The sequence below is a fragment of the Phascolarctos cinereus genome, unplaced genomic scaffold, assembly GCF_003287225.1.
Source record: "Phascolarctos cinereus isolate Bilbo 61053 unplaced genomic scaffold, phaCin_HiC Scaffold_5;HRSCAF=322, whole genome shotgun sequence".
NCBI lineage: Eukaryota > Metazoa > Chordata > Mammalia > Diprotodontia > Phascolarctidae > Phascolarctos > Phascolarctos cinereus.
The window spans coordinates 354,296,414-354,319,110 of record NW_027555958.1 but is presented as its reverse complement, the minus strand read 5'-3'; the positions used below and the strand labels follow the sequence as shown (position 1 = coordinate 354,319,110).

Genomic DNA, 22,697 nt, shown 5'->3' with positions numbered 1-22,697 from the left:
TCAGGAAAGCAATTTATACATTAACAACAAAATCATAAAGACTAACAACCTTGAAAGACTTTGAAGAACTCTGATCATTGCAGTGACCAACCTTAATTCCAGAAAATCAGTGATGAAGGATAATACCCACCTCCTGACAGACAGGTGATAAATTCAAGGTGCAGAAAGACAAAAAATGTCTTTATATATCTTTATATATCCTTCTGAATATTATCTCCTCTCTGGGTTTCTGTAACACTATTCTCTCCTAATTCTCCAATCTGACGACTCCTTAATACCTCTCTCTCTCTCTCTCTCTCTCTCTCTCTCTCTCTCTCTCTCTCTCACCCTTTCTTTTTCTGTACACCATCTCGTTTGATTACTTTATCTGCTACCTTGGGTTCAGTTATCTCTGGACATATAACTCCCATATCTCTATATGCAGCTCTAATCTCTCTTTTGAACTCCAGTCCCCACATCACCAATTGCCTTTGGACATTTTAGACTGGATGACCCATAGGTGTTAAGAAAAAAAAATCCTGGTTCAGGCCTTGCCCTGGTCAGTGAAGCAGACTAAGGAAATAAGATAAAGGTAGTTTATTAGCACACCAAGGCAGCAAGAATCGGGGAGTGACCTGCACTGATTTTTAAACTGTGAACAGCTTTTATAGGCAGGAGTAAATAATTTCCATATAAGGGTAAAAATACTGATTGGCATAGGTATGAGGAAATGGATTTTATGCCATCTCAGTTTTCCCCATGTCCAACTACAAATGCGCAAGGAAATTTCCAGACCACTATCTCTTGCAGGCTGGCTGCACATGTAATCAAAGGTTAAGCATGGTTTAAACATGAAGTCGCCCAGGCTGACTTTGCATAGAAGCATCTCAAACTTGTTACGTCCAAAACAAACCTGACAGGTTTTGGTCAAGTCAGGTTAATATTAACCAAAAGTTGCAGGAGAAATAAAGGAAATTATAAATTCCTGTAACATTTTGTGTTTCGAATCCATCACCTTTCTGTCAAAAGAGTGTGAGTATCATATGTCCAATGTCAGCCAGCTAACATTGCTCACCAGTGAATTGGTCAGAGTTTTAAAGTCTTTCAGAGTTCTTTTTCCACGCAGTGTGGCTGTTCTTGTATGAACCGCTCTTCTGGCTTGGTTCCCTTCATTCTTCATCACGTCATACTACCCCAGGATTCTCTGAAATTCTCTTTTGTCAGTTCTTACGGCCCAAGGATATTCCATTACATTAATATACCATGCTTTTTATTGTCTAAGAGACAATGTAAAGAATCCCCTTAAATTCTGGTTCTTTGTTTTGCATTTTTTCCCTTTTAATTGCGCCTTCAGGACAAGGAAGCTTGTGTTGCTTCCAGCTCCTCCCTTCCCAGTATTGTCCTGTCTTAACCTGCTCCCATTTCTGTCCTCCCTTGTTTCCCTGTTGACTGATAAATCTCTTCAACAAACTCTGTGAGTCTTAAAATACTAATTGTGGCTACAATTATTATAAAGTTCATTGGATACAAGCTCTCCTATGCTTTTCTATTTGTGTATGCACATAAATACATACATACATACATACATACATACATACACATGTCTCCTCTCTATAAGAAGTAGAAAGTTTATATACTCAAGCATATATATGTACAATACACATATACACACACACATGCAAATGTATACTCTTCTCTCACATCCAGTTATAAGAAACAGCAAGTGTATCTATATACTCAAGCATATATGTACACATACATACACACATATATATGCCCTTCTACTCTTATATCCAATTATAAGAAATAACAAGTTTATATATATACTCAAGCATGCATACACACACATATGCCCTTCTCTCACACCCAGTTATAAGAAATAATAAGAAATCCACATAAAACATAAATGTGTTTATTCTTCTCTCATATGAAATTATAAGAAATAGCAAGTTTATCTATATACTGAAGAACACACATACACATACTCTCTCTCTCTCTCTCTCTCTCTCTCTCTCTCTCTCTCTCTCTCTCTCTCCTCTCATATCCATTTATAAGAAATATCAAGTTCCGTACTTTCTTCCTCCATAACATTCCTCCTATTTGCCTCCTTTTTCTTTTCCCTCTGAAAAACTTCAGAACAGAATCAATCCCACCCTCTCTGCTTTTCTTATTTAAATCAAAGGGAAACTTATTTCTTCTCCATCCTATGTTAGCTCTACATTGTCATCTAGCCCCTTCTAGTTGATTGAATAAATTTAGCGTCCTAGATTTCTTCAGATGTTTGTGTTTGTAGTTCCTACTCAGCTCTAGACTTCAAATCAAAAATGATTAAAATTACTCTAATCCATTAAAAGTCTTTTTCTCCAATAAAATCATACTCAGCTTTGAAGGATGTTGGTTTTGGTTACAAACTTCTCTCTCTTGCTCTTTGGAATATTTTATTCTTTTTTTTAAATCTTTTTAATTTTAGACTTAAATACTAAAACTTAAATACAAAATAAAAGAAAAAGAAACATTATAAATTTAAATATTAAAACTTAAATACAAGGTAAGAAAAAATGTCATGTGCACACCAGAATGTAAGAGAGGATTCAAAATATACAGCAATAAATTTCCATTTCAAGAAAGCCTATGTAGTAAATACTATGCGTTGTGTTGAGAGCTGCCATCTTCTCTTTGCTTCCTTGTAAGTTTTTTTTTTGTTCTCTTCTGTGCACTTTTGATTTTGTTCTTTTTTTTTCCCCCTTCCTCCCCTACCCAAAGTCTATAATTAGGCATGGATATGTTTCTATATAGATATAAATATATACATACACATATACATATGTAAACATATACTTTCTCTAACAAATTCTACTCCTGATATTTGTTTTTATGTTTGTGTGTATCTCTTATTTCTTATCTCTCCTGACTCCTCTACTTTACTTCCAACCACTACCTGGCCTTCCTCTTACTTAATCTACACCCCAACCCCCACCAAGGATCTCTCCCTCATCCTCCCATTCCCATTAATCTAAACACCCTTCTATATTCCCCTTTTACCTATTCCCTCACTCTCTCCGCTATAGATCGTTCCCTTATCCTCTCCCCTCTCCCTATCCCCTTAACATTTTATTTCTTTCTGAATTTAGAAGACTTTTATACTCTTCTAGATACATATGTATTGTTCCTTCTTGAACCCATTCCCAATGAAAGTAGATTTCCAGAACTAACAACCCTCCTCCCCGTCTAATTCCTCTGTGTCAGTTCTTCCTCTAGCACCTCATTTGTATGAGATAATTATTCTTTTTAGCTGTTCCTAAATGGTTTTACTTTTTAAAAGTCATATCATACTCAGGTGTACCCCAATCTTTCTTATGAACTATCCAATTACTAATAACAACCTTAGACATACGTTTTACATTTTACATACATAAAATATAAACAGTCTGTCCTTATTGTAATCAGTGTTTGGTATGTGCCTTATATTTCTCTTGGCTCTTGTATGTCAAATCTTCTGTCAAGTTCAGGGTTTTTTGTTGTTGTTTTTTTTAAACAGAGTCTTAAAAGTCTAACAATTCATTAAATAGCCTTTTTTTTTTCATTCAGGATTATGCTTAGCTTTGCTGGGATTGATATTTTTTCAGCCAGAACCTCAGTTCTTTTGCTTTCCAATAAATAGTGTTCTAAGGCCTGTGATCTGTTAATGTCACAACTAGGTCTTGTGTGATTCTAAGTGAGGCACCACCATATTTAAATTGCTCTTTTCTTGTTGCTCATAATATTTTATCCTTGAGCTGGGGGATTGAGAATTTGACTATATATTCCTGTGGGTTTTCCTTGTAAGATCTCTTTCAGGTGATAATTGGTGAGTTTTTTTCTATTTCTATTTTCCCCTCTTAGTGTAATGCTTCAGGACAATTTTCTTTAATTATTTCTTGTATTATTGTATCAAGATTCTTTTTTTTTATCATGGCTTTCAGGTAGTCTGATTTTTATTGTTTTCTCTTCTTGATCTGTTCTCCAGATCAGTTGTTTTACTTATGAGGTGTTTCACATTCACTTCTATTTTTTCATTATTTATATCATTTTATTATTTCTTGATCTCTTTTAACTTCACTGGCTTCCCCTTGCCTAATTACGATTTTCAAAGAGTCATTTTCTTCCTTAAGATTCTAGATCTCCTTTTCTAATTGGTTGACTTTCTTTTCATAATCTTGCTTTTCTTGGATTGTCCTTTTTTTTCCCTTTCATTTTTCCTCAGTCTCTTTCATTTGATTTTAAAAATCTTTTTAAAGTTCTATAAATTTTGGGGGGGCAGGTGACCATTTGATGTTCCTCTTTGGGGTAGAAAAGTATTTCTTTGCTTCATTATCCTCCTCTGAAGATGATCCCCAGTCTTCTGTATTCACATAGTTGCTCTCTATAGTTGGATTCTTTCTCCTTTGCCTGTGTGCATTATTTTTTTTTTTTGGTAGTAGCTTAGTTTCTGCAATCACCTGTAGTCCTGGGGTATGGGGGATGGTGCCTCTGGCCTCAGATCCTCCTTCAGTTGCCCCTTCTTGCCTGGAACTGAAACCGAGACTTTCAGCCTCCTGTAAGTGCCTACGGCCAGCAGCATCCCTGCTCCACTGCCTCTGCACTTGCTGGGCATAAGCTGGCTCCTTCTTGCTCTGAGCGGTGTATCCACAACACAGTTGGTCTGCCATTCCTGGTCAGCAGACGTTCCCTTGATCTTTCCCGGCTCAGATGCCCAATTCCCCTAACTGTCCCGGCGGTAAAAGTGCCTGTGGCTAGGGTCCGGAGAGCTTCTCAAACCAGCTAATCTCAGGGCTTGCCACTTATTTAACGGGACCTAGCCTGAGGTGTTTGCTCTTCACAGGGACCAAACCTCTCCTGAGATTTTTCTTCAGATCTCAGATTGTCCTAGGAGGACCCCTGTTCTGCCTCTCCTCTTATTTATTTTTCCCATTCTGTGGTTGCCCTGAAGCACTATTTTATCTCTTTTGTGGGGGAAGATCTGGAGAGCTTGGAATTTTCTGACCTACTCTGCCATCTTCCCAGAATATTGTATTCTCAGATTGTTTGTAGTAGAAGCTGCTAGGTCTTACACAAGTCTAACCCTTCTATTATCCTTGGCACTTGAAATACTACTTTCTGAGGGCTTATAGTGTTTTCTTTTCTTTTGTGTGGGAACTCTAGATTTTGGCCCTGACATTTTCCTTTTGGAGTTTTAGGAGTTGATCAGTGGATTCTTTCTATCTTCACTTTAACCACTGGTTCTAATAGGCGTAAGCAGTTTTAATCGACAATTTCTTAGAATATAATATCCAATTTTTTTAAAGTTATCATAGTTTTCAGAGAATCAAATGATTCTTAAATTATATCTCCTTGACCTATATTCCACATCAGTTGTTTTTGATACCAGATAGCTTACACTTTTTTCTATTTTTTCAGTCTTTTGTGTCATAATATTTCTTGTTCTCTCTTAAAATGATTGATTTCTCTTTCTTCTATTCTACTTTATAGTGAGTCCATTTTTGGGGTAAGGTTTACCACTTTTTATTTGCAACTATTTTTTTGATTCTCACTTCCAGAGCTTTTATTTCATTTTTGTATCTCTTGATATATTTTTTGTACGTGTTCTTATAACCTTTGTCCAAAACATACTTTTTTTTTCCTTTGAGTGTCTGATTACAGTTGTTTCTTGCTTTTTCTTTGGGAGCTCTCTAGATCTGCAATAATTTTTTAATTTTGTTCTGTATTTTCTCTCCATATTTACTTCCTGAAGTGAAGCTTTGTGCCAGAGCTGGTCTGTACCCTTGGGCAGTTAGGTGGCACAGTGGATAGAGCACCAGGCCTGCAGTAGAAAGACCTGAGTTCAAATCTGGCCCTAGGCACTTATTATCTGTGCGACCCTAGACAAGTCACTTAACGCTGTTTGCCTCAGTTTCCTCATCTGTAAAATGAGCTGGAGAAGAAAGTGGCAAACCGCTCCAGTCTCTTTGCCAAGAAAACCCCAAATGGAGTCACGAAGAGTTGGACACAACTGAAATGACTGAACAACAACAATGCAAGTCTCCACCTTTGCTGTGCTTTTAGATATAGTGGTTGGTCCTGCTTGGTTTCACCCTGGATGCCCTGGATTTTGCACTGACGCCCGCCTTCTAGGACTAGACCCTCTGGCTCTACCTTTGATCTCTAAGGGTCCCAGTGCTGAATCTTCGGAGCCCTTTGTGGCTTCTCAAGACAGAGTTCATAGGTTTTCTAGGTCTCAGAACTGTAGCACTCTAGAGACACTGTCACCCCTAAGAATTTCTGTCTCTAACCTGGGGCATTTTGACCTCCCTGGGTCCTTTGTAGGGAATCTTCTGCCATCGCTGCCTTTAGACCATAACCTGGTAAGCTGTATGTGTCTCTGTCCCGCATTTGATTAAAGTCTTGTTGTGCTTTGCTGGTGGCCTCCTTCCCTAACTGGCTGACTTTTTGTGTATTGCTGGGATGGAAGAAATCACTGACTGACTCTAGCTTCTTATTGGATTTATTGGATGTTGCTCAGCGTGGTGTGAATTGAAGGTTTTTGTTGGAGTATGTATGTTGGATCACAGTGGTTTACATCCGTTTAGGCAGTCATTAGAGTGGGAGGTCCTTGAGAGCAGGGACTGTCCTTCACCTCTCTTTGTGTCTCCAGTCCTGAGCATAGTGCCTGGCTCGTAGTAGTAGGTACTGAATAAATATTTATGGATTGGCTAAGTGGAAGTCCTTTTCCTCCTTCACTCTTTAAGTGGTAAAGTCATGCCAATCCTTAAAAGATGACTGAAGATATGGTATGCTATCAAAAAAAACAGTCTCTGTAAGACAGAGAACTTGCAAAACTCCCCAGATTGGCTCTCTGGACAAGGTAGCACAATCCAGCCAGCTATTCATGCAACTGGATTTGCTGCCATCCGGTTAGCTTTCAGCATGCTGTTATAGCAAAGCAGAACTCAAAACAAAACCTCTTAGGCTGATTCTGGGCAATACAGACAAGCCTACCCAGCTCTTCAAGATGCTACATTCCATTTAGCTTCAAGTCTCTCAAAGTAGCTGCAAAACCTGCCCTTTTTTTCCTTCTGTTTTTCCCTATGAAGCCAGAGATGGTAGTAGAACACAACAAGCAGCTCTCAGAGGTTCTTCTCTGTCAACTTGTAGATAGCACTAGAGCACAATAAGTGAATTCAGCTCACTTCCAGTTATTGAAAGTTATGCTGGCTCAGTGACCCCATTATTCCTAGTCTTGCCTATCAGTGAGTGTTGGGGGAGACTCTACTGGGGGAAGGCATCACCTAGTCTGCAGCTTTTGTATTATGTGCCATCCAGCACATGGCAGGTCATTCCCTATCTGTTAGCCAGCACATAGAAGCCATTCCCCTTATCTATGATCTTATTTCCTTATGATGTCACAATTGGGGAAGAGCTAAGACTCAATGGCTCATTCCCTTGTGCTGATGTGGACCTATGTGAATTGTCTCTATTTCATTACAAAATTTATCAATTAAAGCTGGCTCCATTTTGAGCCCCTTGATGATCTCTAGTGATCAGCCTATCAATGTGTTGCTATCTTGATGTATTTTTTTAAGTAAACTCCTTTTAATTCTTTTTTTTTCCTGAGTTCTGCCTCATTAATCAAGGCAAAAGCCTGAACAAAGAATTTTCCTTTTAATAAAAAGTGAGCCAAGCATGATTTTGAGGGCTTTCACCCTTGGCTATTACTGTGGGTGGGCCTGCTTCACCTTCCACAAGCTGGAAATCAGATACTGCCTGATGGTGGGCTGGAGGACCCCTCCCCTGTGGTTAGCTAAGTATGAAGTGATGGAGAATTTAGTTCCCCAAAACTCAGGACAGATAAAGAAGAAATAGGTCCCAAAATCCAAATTTTGATTTTTTTTTTATTTGTGCATGAAGAAGGCAAGGCAGAAGAAAAGGCAAAAGCTATTCGGAATGGACAGGTGAGTGAATGGTCTTGCATGCATTTGCATGAGAATACCATTATTCATAAAGGGAGCAGGAGGAGCAAGCCAGATGAGGTGTAAAAGCTTGGGAATATCTTGCCAGTTGTGTCTGCAACTGAGTGCTAAGGCTTGGTAGGGACTGGGAAAATTATAGGAAAAAAAAATTCAGCCACATAAAGCATAGAACCTTAGGTATTATACTCAGTTAAATGTACATTTTAAATGTAGCGTAGGCAAGCATACGACTTTCAACACTGTTGAGAGACTTTAAAACAGCAATCGCCCTCAGACCAGCCTACCCCACCTCTTTAAGTACAGCATCTGAAACCTTCTTGTTAGAGGACTCCTCTGCTGTCCTCCCAACTGCTTCCTGCTGTCTTCCTCTTCAGCTCTTCCTACCTCTGTTATCTATTTTTTTTTTGGCTGGGTTCTTCATTCTCAATGGCTCAAATCAGAGTCTTTTGGTGGTCCATGATACATCTTTCCCTTATGAAATAAAATCAATCTTAGAAGACTAACAAACCTTATTTAATCATCCCAGAATCTCTACGTGATTTCTTCTACTTATCACTTCGTGAATTTTAACCTCACAAATTCTAAAAACCATCACATGAAAATGAACTGAGAAACCACATTATCCTTTAACCTCATTCACTTTTCTATCTTCGAATATGTCCTCTCAGTTATTTACTCCACCCTCCTAATTGTCTTTTTCATATTTATCTGAAGACTGTTTCTTCACATTTTAATTTTAGCAGTTTTTTCATAAAGAACATTTCTTTTTCTTCACATTTTTGTAGCCAAGCTATTTACACAAAAAAGGAGCAATATGTTACAAGTTGATTTAATTCTTTGTCTTTACATAAAAATTTACTTTTTATAACACTTACCATATGGGGTTGTTGTGAGGGTCAAATGAGGTCATATGAATAGAGTATTTTACAAACCTTAAAACACCATGTAAATGCTGGCTATTATTATTGCAGACTATTTTCTGCCCCTTTTATCAAACTCCTCATATATTTAAGCACCATGCCTTAAATGTGCTTTGACACAATAAAGCTTTAGCAGCAATAACTAAACAAGATCAATTTTCTTTGCAGCCAGAGAAACAACTCCCAATACTTAAAACATCAAGATAATATACATTTTGCAGAACTGCTGAATAGACATTATTACACTTCACATCAGTTCTTCATTGCCTTCCTTTAAAGTGCATCTCATCTATAAATCTAGGCCAGGACTTGAGGCTTCTCATCCTATCTATAGTCAATCTATCTATAAGTATTTATTAGGCACCTACTATGTGCTAGATAGTATGCGAAGCAATGGGGATACAAAAAGAGGCAAAAGATGGTCCTTTCCATCAAGGAGCTCACAATCTGATGGGAGAGACAATATGCAAACAAATATATATAATAACCTAGAAATAATTAACAGAGGGGAGGCATTTAGGGTTAGGGTTACTAGACTTCAAAGGATTTGGGAAAGGCATCCTATAGAAAATAGGAATTTACCTGAAATTTGAACAAAGGCAGGGAATTCAGGCGGCTGAGCTGAGGAAGGGGAGTGTTCCAGGCCTGGGGGACAGCCAAAGACAATGCCCAGAGCTGAGAGATGGAGTCTTGTTTGAGATATAGTAAGGAGACCGGTGTCACCGAATCAAAGAATTACATGGTAGTTGTAAGGTGTAAGAAGACTGGAAAGGTAGGGCAGCATTAGGTTATGAAGGACTTTGAACATCAAATGGAGGATTTTGTACTTGATCCTGGAGGTGACAGAGGGCTACTGAAGCTTATAGAGCAGGGTGGTGACGTGGTTGGACTTGTATTTTAGGAAAATAACTTTGGCAGCTGAATGGAGGATGGTTTGGAGCTGAGAAACACTTGGGGTAGGCAGACTCACCAGTACACTATTGCAGTGGTCCAAGTATGAGGTGATAAGAGTATTCAACAAGGTATTGCTCCACTTTCTCTCCTCTCACTCTCTTCTTAATCTTTTTAAATAACCTCATTATCTTCTATTACTCATTATCTTTTCCCCTAAATGCCCATTCTTCTCCCCCAACTTTTCTCCTATTCCAACTTCCCTATAACTTTTGAGGGCAACACCATCCTCCCAGTCCCTCAGGCTTATAACTTAGGAATTGTTTTTCATTCCTCACTATCTCTCACTGCACCTCAATCCCGCCTCCAATATCCAATCTGTTGTCAAAGCCTGTCAATTTAACCTGTGCATCACCTCTCATATATGCCCCTTCTTTCCTCTGTCGCCACTCAGACCCTCATCACCTTCCCTTTTTCCTCCTTACCATCCCTACTTCCTTCCCTCCTCCTTTCCTTTCTTCCTTCCTAGTCTATTGAAACGGTCTTGCTGGGGCCTGTCTCAAATCTCTCCTCATTCCAATCCATCCTCCCTTCAGCCACCAAAGTGCTTTTCCTAAAGCACTGTCATCCATCATGTCATTCTCCTACTCCAAAACTTTAGTGGCTCCTTATTGCCTATTTGGCATTAAAAGCCCTTCATAATCTATGTCTTTCCTACCTTTCCAGTTTTCCTAAACCTTCCTCTCTGCCATGTACTCTTTGATTCGGTGATACTGGCTTTTGATGTTCCAGAAAAAAGACATCTCTCAGCTCCATACATTTTCTCTGGGTATATATACCCCCCACCCATTACGCTTTTCCTTCTCATCCCTGCCTCCTGGCTCCTCTGGCTTCCTTCAAATCCCAACTAAAATTCTATCCTCAACAAAGAAACTTTTCTTAATCCTTCTTGATTCTAGGGCCTTCTGTCTTTTAGATTTTTTCCCCCTATTTATCCTGTTTATAGCTTGTTCGGGCATATTGGTTTGCTTATTGTCTCCTCCATTAGACTGTGAGTTCCCTTGAGGGCAAGGACTGTCTTTTGCCTCTTTTTTGTACTCCCAATGCTTAATATAGTGTCTGGTGTGTAGAAGATACTCAATAAATGTTTATTGACTTACTGACTGGTGGCAGTTTCAGAGGAGAGAAGAGAGCATATTCAAGAGATGTTGCAAAGGTAAAATTGACAGACCTTGGCAACAGATTGGGTACAGGGGGTAAGAGATGGTGGAGAGTCAAGGATAACACCTAGGTTGGAAGTCTGAGAGTCTGGGAGGATGGTGGTACCCTTGATGGCAATAGTGAAGTTTTAAAGAGGAGAGGGTTTAGGGGGAAAGGTAATGAGTCTGGCTTTGGTCATGTTGGGTTTAAGATGTCTATTGGACATCCAATTGCGATGTCTGAAAGGGTGTTGAAGGTGCTAGATTGGAGGCAAGCAGAGAGGTTGGGGCAGGATAGGTAGATTTGAGAATGATCACCATAGAGATGATCTTTAAATCCATGGGAGCTGATGAGATCACAAGTCAAGTAGTGTAGAGAGAGAACAGAAGAGGGCCCAGGATAGAGCCCGTGGGACACTTGTGGTAAGAGTGGGTGATCTAGATGAAAACCTAGCCAGAGACTGAAAAGGAGCAGTCTGATAGGTGGGAGGAGAAGCAAGAGAGAGTGATGTCCTGAAAACCTAGAGAGAAGAGAGTATTAAAGAGGAGAGTGATGAAGAGTAATCCAAGGCTGCAGAGGAGTTGAGGAGAATGAGAATGGAGGAAAGGCCCCCGGATTTGGCACATGAGAAATCTTTGGTAACTTTGGAGAGAGCAGTTTTTAGTGGAATGCCAAGGCAGGAAGCCAGGTTGTAAGGGATTAAGAAGAAAATGAGAGGAGAGAAAGTGGCTTTCTGAAGGAGTTTAGTCCCAAAAGGCAGAAGAGATATAAAACAAGAGTTAACAGGGATGGAAGAATCAAATGAGGATTTTTTGAGAATAGGGGAGAAAGGGTTATATTTTTAGGTAGCAGGCAAGGAGCCAATAGATGGAGAAAGATTAAAGATAATTGAAAGAATGGAGATGACAAAGAGAGCAATCTTTTGGAGGAGATTGGAGGGAATATTTTCACTTGTGCAGGTAAAGGAATTTGCCTTGGTAAGGAGTAAGGCTATTGCTTGCCTTCTCAAGGAGGGAATAAGAGTGGGAGGGAAAGAAAAAAATTAAAACTCAAAATTTCAAAAAATGAATGTCAAAAATTCTATGTTTACAAGTAATAGAGAAAAATTTAAAAAATTAAAATAATAATTAAATAATAATTAAAATTAAAGGTAAAGAATAAAGCTACCTCTTTGTGTGAGACAGGGTAAAAGAAGAGAGAATGGCAAAAGGCATATAAATGATATAAGATGAAAGAGAAGAGAGGAAAGGGAGCGACCAGCAAATGGCCTCAATTTTTTCCATGAAATATGAAACAAAATTTTCAGCTGAGAGAAGAGGGAGAGCCTTTGGGAAGTTTGAGGAGGAATGAAAAGATTTGAAAAAGCTACCATGCAGAGGGGGATATGTATTGAGTAGTGAAGGCCCAGTTGAGGATGTGTAACATAAATTTGCAGTGGTAACATTATAATTAATGTTTTTGACTATTCCAGGTTATCCAGTCATCATTGTTAAAGCTTGACAGTGAACTCACAGGCGTGGAGGAATTTGTGGAACACTTGGCTTTCTTAGATTATATTTCTTCAAAAATGCCATCACTAGATAGAGAATATTATGTTATCTCCCAAATGTATTCAATCACAAAACACTACAATGTCAATATTTCACCAGAGCAAGTTGCACTGCTTCAGGTCCTTCTTTTCAAATATAATCAACTTAAATCAGCTTTTAAATTTCATGAATCAAATAAGGATAACGCTATTATTAAGTTCAAGTCAAATCTGGATGAGTATGTGCTCACTCTGCAAAATAAAGTTAGAGACTTGAGGGGCAAGGTAAGTTTCTTTTATAAGAAATAAATATTCTATCTCATTTAAATCTGTATATGGATGAATAAGTAAATAGGTTTTTAAAAAATATTTGAAGATATTGGTTGTGTTTTGGGGAAAAGGCTTGTTGTAGTTCAGTCGTTTTTCAGTTGTGTCCAATTCTTCATGACCCCATTTGGGGTTTTCTTGGCAAAGATACTGGAAGTGGTTTGTCATTTCTTCTCCAGCTTATGTTACACATGAGGAAATGAAGCAAACAGAGCTAAGTGACTTGCTCAGGGCCACACAGCTAGTAAGTGCCTGAGACAAATTTGAACTCAGGTTTTCTTGACTCCAGGCCTGGCACTCTATCCACTGCACCACCTAGCTGCTATAGAGGATTATTAGATTGAGGCAAAAGACCAGGGTACAAGTGTTGTCACTGATTAACTGACTTTGGACAAGTTATTATACTTCAATTTCTCCATCTCTAAATGGAGTTGATAACCCTGGCCCCTCTTCACATGTGACAAAGATAGATAAAACATCCTATGGAAGCAATATAATGGGCTGCAGAGAGGAAGAACCCAGATTCTCATTTCAGTTTTTCCCCTAAGCAACTGTGTAACTTTGGACAAATCACTGAACCTCTCCAGATCAGCTTTTTTATCTGTAAAGTGAAAGAGTTTAATTAAATCATCTTGAAGATCCCTGCCAGTGGTGAAATTTGGCCATTCTAAGGAACTAGATTTCTCAGAACAAAAAGGGCTACATAAATGACCAGCCCAGGAATACAATCATGAACACATCACCCTACCAGTATTTAAAATAAATAAAATGAGCATTCTGTATCTTAAGGTGTGACTCTCCTTGGGTAAGTAAATTTTTTGTAAAGTTCTATAACACATTTACATAACACTTTGAGGTCTGCAAAATACTTTACATATGTTATCCCATTTGATCCTTACAGCAGCCCTTTGAAGTTGGTGCTATTATTATCCACATTTTACAGATGAGGAAACTGAGGCTGAGAGAGGTGAAATGGTTTGCCCTGAGTCACACAACTAGTAAGAATTTGAGGCAGTTAGTATTCAAAATCAAGTCTTCTTGACTCCCAAGTCCAGGATTCTATCTATTCACTGTTATTTCACTGCCTCTAATAATCCTACCATCACTGTTGCTTAGATTATTATGTTATGGCCCTAATTATGGCCACATTTATTACATTAATTGTACCAGTAAAAATATCCTGGTGATTTGACTAGTAATTAAAATTCTCATTTTCTAAGTTAATAGTTCGCCCCACCCCCTATGCTACTTCCTCACAGGCAAAGTATGGGATCCTGAGGGAGACTAGGCCAGATTTACTGTTGACCAAAAGCCTGTGGAGAAGGACTTCACATCAGTGTTGCTTTCAATTGCTGCTCCAGGGGAACTCTGATGTTTTCCCATTCCCCAACTCGCTTGATGAGAAACCCCTTTACTGTCATGGCTGCTGCCTCTTGAAATGCAGACCTGGTACAAATGTTCCATGTGGAAAGAACCCATAAGCACTGGGCTCATGTCTGTCACTTACTATCAATATAACCTCAAGCAAGTCATTTCATCTATCTGGGCTTTAGCTTTCCTATCTGTGCAATAAGAGATTTGGACTAGATGCTCTCCACCTGTACAATTCTTTGATTCTGATTCATCTCTGCCTTTTCAGTTGACTTGGTCACTTAAACATTCTGAAACTTAGTTTCCCCATCTGTAAGAAGAGTGGAGCAATATTTATTCATCCTACCTTGAAGTTCTTGTGAGGACCAAATGAAGTCATAATTGTCAGATGATTTGTGACTGTAATATGCTATATACATGCAAGCTATTATTCTACTCAGTTTTCACTTTCTGTTGTAGCATTTCAGGTATATAACTGAGCATTTTTAGGCAGAAAGCCTAATTTCAAAAGACTGGGCATTTGACCGAGAACGTATCAGAACCCATTTAAGCAGAGTACCAAGTTTTTAAATAGCTATTTCCCTCCACTACGGAATCTATTCTCTCCATCTTCTTCTGCCTAGGATTTCATCTTCTGGTAAAAGCATGCCAGTGTGACAATGGGCCAGAGCTAACTCTGTATTTGGATGGGGAGAGCTCTGGCTTACTCCTATATAAATCTTACTGGCATCAAATGTGACCACTATGCATATTATCTTTAGTTAGTGCATTATTATATTAAATGGAAGTGGTTCTTACACAAAATACACACTTACAGTTTTGTAAGTAAAATATTGTTTCATTAGATGCCTGTCAAGTGTTTTTAGTGAAGTGTCTTTGTGATTTTGTATGTCTATTCATCTCATCATTATCACCAACATTTGTTGAATGACAATTATGTACATAATACAGTGTGAGCAATTACTGGACCTTTCATCACTTTGAACTAATAAGGTAATAAGAACCTCCTGATTCATTCATTCATCCATTCAACAAATATTGTTGAGTGCCTCCTATGTTCAAGCCAGGAGGAGAGAGGGCAGAGTTAGGAAAATGAGTAAGACATAGTCCTTATCCTCAGAATCTCCACATGAAAGATAAAAAAATCCCTATAATACAAGGCAATATGGGGTCAAATGAGAGTGTTCTAAGGGTGGTGTGAGTTCAGATAATGCTATCCCTTGGGCTAAATGCTTTATACAATAATTAATAATTATTGTCTCAGATGATGATTACATATGTCAATAATGGATACCTAGAGCACAGAACTGAAAGGGCCATTAAGATTATCTAGATGAAAAAACTGAGGGCTGGAGAGTTGCAGAATTTATTTCTGATACTTTCAATAACCTCTCCCTCTTTGAAGTTCATGTCCTCCAGTTATATTCCTCTCCTTAGATTTCTCAATAACCTTGTTAGCTGATTTATGGATATCTGCTCCAACTCATTCACTGTCATCTTTCTTAATGACTTGGATATTATTTTCCTCTTTTGGACACTTTTTTTTCCTCTTAATGCAGCTTAAAATTACAGTAGCAGTTTTGTCTGTCATATCACTTATTGATCTTTATTGAACTTGGAGTCTATTGAAACACCCAAGACTCTTTGACATGAAGTGTTATCTAGTCATATCTGTAAATTTTTTACCTAATTAAAATAATTTCTATTTATTCCTATTGAATTTCATGTTATTAGATTTGACTTATGACTCTGGCCTATTGAAATCTTTTGGGATCCAGATCCTGTCATCCAATGTATTATCTATTCCTCCTCACTCCTCATTAACTGAAAATTTTGATATTTGGCATATTTGCCAGCTGTCTCTATCCAAGTCATTGATAAAAAATATTAACTAGAACAGGACCAAGGACAGAGGACTGTAACACAACACAAGACAATCTAGGCTGATATTTTCTCTTACTTTTCTTTCAGCCATACTTTCAGCCAACTCTGAGTCTTATTTCTGGTTAGATATAGTCTTATCATCTATGAGGTCACTGAAGAAGACTTTGTCTAGTGCTGGTCATGGTCCAGGCATATACAAGCATTTCTATGATCTGTTCTGTCAATCTAAGACTTTATTTTAAAAAAAATGTGAGTTTAGTCTTTTCTTATCTGTTCCCGATGAACCTATGGTGATCTTCAGTGATCATCATTTTCATTTACTATTCACTGATCAGTTTCTCTTTATTGGTCAGAATCAAATCCAAACTAGCTATTCATCTCATTGCATCCCCTGACTACTGAAAAAGAATGTGGCTACTTAGGCAAGCAAAGAAATTTGTCGGCTACTCTCCTTTCATCAGAGAACTCCAGCAGATATCTGTCCAGAAGTCATCTTTGACTTTCCTCCTTCTCATGCAGTTTCAAAATCCTATCAGTTCTCTCTCTGCAGAATCTTTTGAAATTATCTTCTATTCCATTCCCATTTTCTCCATCCTATTTCAAGATTTTTGTTATCTTCTCTCCTTCCAATATATCATGTACTCTGTTGTTCATGGTATTACCTTTGTATAGAGCTCTCATCACATTAATTTGCTGCACTAAAATCTCCTACGGCTTCCCATTGTACAATACACATTCTTTATTCTGGCATTCAGTGTCCTCCAATGTATTTCTCCAATCTATCTCTATGATTTTATCTTATGCTCTTTCCCTAACGCACTTTATATTCCAGCCAGATTGGACTATTCTTTGACCTCCATTCCTACATAACCTTCTCTCAATTCCATGCCCCAAATGGAATCCCTCTTATCAGAATCCCTCATCTCTGCTCATTGAAATTCTTCCCTGTTTCATGTTATACTTCTATAATACCTTTTCTAATCTTTTCAAACTGAAAGTCATTTTTCTCACCTTGAAGCAATCATAGAACATTGGTCCTTTCCTTGCCCAAGTATTCAACTATGTTGAAATATTCTTATTTGAGTCATAAATGTTTGTGTAGTCATCTTACAGCCTCTGAAATTATAGATTTCTTGATACTCAGTTTCTAAAGTAGTTCCTCACACATAGTAGGCATTTAATGACTGGTTGTTGAAATGAATAAGCTCACAGAGCTTGTCAATGGTAGATCAATGACTAGCCCCTAGATCTCTTGCTGGTTAACAGTTTAGTCTTACTTTTAAAAAATGAACTTAATTTCTGAATTCATTGGTCACAGAATTGTTTTTTATTGTTCCTTAGGTAAGAAACCCTGTTCTTACACATCCTGCTACTAGGCCAGTAACTGCCTTGGAAATTATTGAGTCCCTCTCAGAATAAACTTCAGTTCTATCCAACAAAGCTCAGACTTATTCAAATTATCAAGATCGTTTTGAGAGTTCTACTGCAATGAGAACTGTAGCTTTAGAGCGAAATATTGCACACACTGTGATGTCAGAGATCTCAGAAATTGAATGTGACTTAACTTTGAGGAAAATATTATGGGAAGCACAAGTGGAATGGGGGAATCTGTCTCATGTGTGGAAGAATAGCATTTTTGCCAATATTAATGTAGATTTCATTCAGAAGAGTGTTACAAGATGGATGCATATGATTTATATGCTAGATAAAGGTAAGTATGAGAATCATGAGTTACTTGCAAGAATTTACAATTTTAATATCTTATATGCTGTATGCTTCAGGATATACACAATTTAAAGTAACAAAGAAGTTATTAAGTAAAAAATAGTAAGTAAACAGTTCTTATCTTGGAAAATCAATCTTCAAGCTGGACTCAAGGATCGGGAGATTTTCAGTTGTAGCAGGGTTCAAGGTCAAACATCACATGTGTAATCCCAGGTGAAGTAATCATCCTTCTGTTACTAGATCATTTGCATTATTCATTTTCATCTAAGTTTCTAATGTAATTAAGAGGTTATGTTCTGATATTTTTACATTAACTACTAAAATTGTAATATCTCTTATTAACCAATTATCTCTAACACCCTGCTCCAACTTGCTAAATATTATTTATTAAATAAACTAGATAAGCTTCTTTTCCCTTAAAGACACTTATCAGCAGTACAACCTTGAGCAAATCACTTAACCTGTTTGCCTTATTTTCCTCAACTGTAAGATGGGGCTAATAACAGTTACCTACAGCTCAGAGTTGTTATGAGTCTCAAATGAGATAATTCTTGTAAAGCATTTAGCACAATGTCTGGCCCATAGATATTATCTAAAGTCACTTTAACTATTACTATGACTTTTAACTTCTTAATTCTAGAAACAATCCCAACACAGTTTTCCTAAAAAACTAATTAAAGAATCTTCCCAAGAATTCTCTTTGTATTTTTTCTTAAGATAAAGGATAAACTCTATTCTCTCAGAAATTGAATTCTCTCATTCCTTGTTTGTTTTCCCTTCAGTCAACACAACTAAATACTAGCCTCCTCACAGACTAATCACAGAAGAGCTGTTAAACTGCCATTCTAAGACTCCATTTCCTCTTAAGGGTAATAGAATTGGTGTGAAAAGTTTTCAAAGATAATTTTAAACTATGAAAGAATGACTAAATCAGGAGCAAGAACCTGTATTTATTGTGAAATCATACTTTAAATCTAGTGATTTGTGACTTTATGTGCCAGTTAAAACTCCCAGGTAGTCTTGGAAACCAGCCCTGCAGAGAGTGCCTTTCAGTAATTTCATCCACATATTGATTTTAATATTGCTATATTGTCTGAACCTTTCCCACTGCCTGTTGGGAATTGCCTCTGTTTTGAGGAGGGAATGTTCAAACAGTTTACTTTTGCCTAAACCATTGACTTTTTTTCAGACACCAGATAAATCAGAAGTGGTATTTTAGGCTATAATTCAAATGACACAGTTATGAATATCATGAGAGTTACCATTCACAATGTATTAATAAAGGAATTAAATTTAGAAATATACCCTTTATTGATTAAAACTGGGGTTATATTCCCAGAAATGTGAGTTTTACTTAAAATTATGTTTCAAGATCCAATCTCTTACATAAAACTTATTATAAATTAGATTACTGTTTCTGAAGAAATGACCAAATGACCTATCACAACACAAAATAAGAGACAGAAAGCTAAAAATAAAATGTGAGAGTATGGTGCTATATAGTACTTTCTGCCAGGGTTGGACATTGCATCCCATGTTTCTATTTTTTTTTCATTTTATGAACTTAACAAAAATCAATAAACATGAATGTTTCCTTATGTAAAGAACAGGAAAAGATGATTATTTATGACATTATGAAAAGTTGTCATGTATAGTTTTTTAAGCATTTGTTAAATTTAACATGATAGTTTCAACATTGCCCATTTGGGTCACCTTCTAAGTGTGGTTTGGGTTTTTTTATGATTGATTTAGGCTTTTTTCTTTCTTTTCCTTTTTTTGGTAGGTATCATTATCACTTCTGTCCCATCCCCCATGTCTCTCTCTCCCCACAAAAAAAAAAAGGCTTCCTTTGTAACAAATTCGTATGGTAAAGCAAAAATGAATCTATACATTGGCATGTAAGAAAATGCATGTCTCCTTCTGCAAATAAAATCACCTCTTTACAAAATTTATCATCAGTCTTTCAGAGTTATCGATCATTGCATTGAACATAGATCGTAAGTCTTCCAAAGTGGTTTTTCTTTATAATGTTGTAGTCATTGTATAAATTGTTCTGGTTCTGCCCATTTTGCCCTGCATCAGTTTATACAATTCCTCCCAGGTTTCTCTGAATCTATTTGTTAACAATATTTATTATGGTGCTATAACTTTCCATTATATTTATAAACCACAATTTGTTCAACCATTCTTCAATTAACAAGCATCCCTTAGTTTCCAGTTCTTTGTTATAACAAAAAGTGCTGTTGTGAATATTCTTATACATATTGATCCTTTCCTTCTTTCTTTGATATCCTTGTGGCATATGCCTACTAGTGGTATTGAATTATGAACTGATATGCACAGTTTAGAATAATAATAATAAATAGCTAGAATTTATATAGCACCTATTATAATATGCCAGGCATTATGCTAAGTTCATTACAAATATCTCATTTGATCTTAACAACCACTATAGAAGGTAAATGCTATTATGATTTCTATTTCACAGATGAGAAAACTGAAACAAACAAGGTTTAAAAGACTTTTCCAAGATCACATAGCTAGTAAAATCTGAGGCTGGATTTGAACTCAAGTTTTCCTGACTTTGAGGTCCAGCACTATATTTACTATGCCACCTAACTGCATCTAGTGAATTTGAGGATATTGTTCCAAATAGCTTTACAAATTGTATAGATCAATTCATGCCTCCACCAACAATATATTAGTATACCTGTCCACCCATTGCCTTTCCAATAATAGCCACTTTCCTGATTGTCATTTTTGCCAATCTACTGGCTATGAGGTGGAACCTCAGAGTTGTTTTAATTTACATATCTTTCAGTGATTAGGAACACTTATTTTTTGCATATGTTAAGGGATAGTTTGGGTTTCTTTCCTTCAGAGTTATTTCTTCAAATCCTTTGGCCGTTTATCACTTGAAGAATATCTCTTGTTCTCATTTGAATTAATTTTCTATATATCTCGGATATCTGGCCTTTTCAGAGAAACTTAACTACAATATTTCCCCACCACATAAGTGAAAAGTTTTTCTTCTAAGTTTATCTGGAATCATTATGTGTGGGAAAACATTTTCACTCTTATGTAATCAAAATTGTCCATTCCATTTTTTGTAATTCTTTCTATTCTTTGGTTAAGAATTCTTCTCTTTTCCATAATTATGCAATGTATTGCCTTCCATGCTCCTCAAATTTGTTTGATAAGTGACTTTTTATATCTGTCATGCATTCATTTCCTATTTATTGTGGCATATGATATGAGATATTGACCTAAACCTAATTTCTGTCAGACTGATTTCCAGTTTCTCTAGCAGTTATTGTTGAATAGTGATTTCTATCTCAATGATTGAAGTCTTTGGGCTTATTAAACACTATGGTATTGTGTTTATTTTCTACTTTGTCTTATGTACCTAATATTTTCTACTGATCAATCTTTCTATTTTTTAGCCAGTAGCAATAGTCCTGATGATTATTGTTTCATAGGATAGCTTGAGATTTGATACTATTGGGCCCCCTTCATTCCCAATTTAAAAAACTATTTCCCTTAAAATTCTTGACCTTTGGTTCTTCCAGATCAATTTTATTATTTTTATTTCCAGTTTTATAAAATGACTCTTTATAGTTTAATTGGTATGGTGCTGTATCTTTAAACTACTTTAGGAAGTATTATTATTTTCTTTACATTAGCACAGCTCAACCATGAGCAATTAATAACTTTCCAACTATTTGTTCATCTTTATTTCTGTAAATAAAGGTTTATAGTTATAGTTTTTTCATATGTGTCTTGGTAGGTGGACTCCCAGATGTTTCATGCATTCTGTGGTTATTTTGAAAGGAACTTTTTTTATATCTTTTTCTGTTGGATTTTGTTGGTAACATACAGAAAATTTAATGATTTATGTAGATTTATTTTATCCTGCTAATTTGATGCAGTTATGAATTGCTTCTCTTAAATTTTAGTTGAATCTCTGGGGTTCATGATATTATTAATATTGGCAAAAAGCAAAACTTTTTATTCCTCTTAGCCTATGCTTAGCTCTTTAATTTCTTTTTCTTGTATTATTATTACAAATAGTATATATCAAATTATATCTGAAGTATGTCAAATAGTAGTGGTAATAGTTGGCCTCCTTGCTTTACCCCTACTCTTATTGAAAATTGTTAGATCTATTGTTTTTGTGATTTGTTCCTTGATATATATACACATACACACACACACACACACACACACACACACACACATATATATATATATATACATATATATATATATATACGTATATATATATACATATATATATACGTATATATATATATATATATATATACATATATATAATTTTTTTTTTAGGATAGGCAATGCGATTAAGTGACTTGCCCAGAGTGACACAGCTAGTAAGTGTTATGTGTCTGAGGCTGGATTTGAATTCAGGTCCTCCTGAATCCAGGACCAGTACTCTATCCACTGCACCACCTAGCTGCCCTATATATTCTTTTGGATTGTAATTTGACATCCATTTAAGTTTCAATTCTTTTTTCAAATGTCATGTATTGATGATAAATTTTTATTGTATTGAGTTCAATAAAGAATGTGTTTACTATTTCTGTTTTTCATTTTTTAAAAAAGTTTTTATGCCCTATAACATGGTTAATTTTTGTAATTATGCTGCACATAGATAAGAAACATATTTATATCCACATGTAAGTCATATACATAAATATGTACATATGTATGTATGTGCATGTATATATAACATGTATTATAGTTTCTGTTCCTATTCAGTAATCACTAAAGGTCTAATGTCTAATGTATTAAACTTTTCTAAAATTCTTTTTCAGTCTATCCTATCTTTATTATTCATATTTTTTAGATTTTTCTAAGTCTGAAAAT

General features: G+C 36.5%; 1 protein-coding gene across 1 annotated transcript in view; it reads left to right on the top strand.

Annotated features, from left to right (window-relative positions):
* Nucleotides 1-22,697, top strand: part of DNAH14 (dynein axonemal heavy chain 14) — a 340,072-nt gene that overhangs the window by 54,103 nt on the left and 263,272 nt on the right. The window contains 2 exon segments of the mRNA XM_020982026.2: nt 12,447-12,788; nt 17,427-17,796. Of these exon segments, the coding sequence (XP_020837685.1) occupies nt 12,447-12,788; nt 17,427-17,796 (712 nt within the window).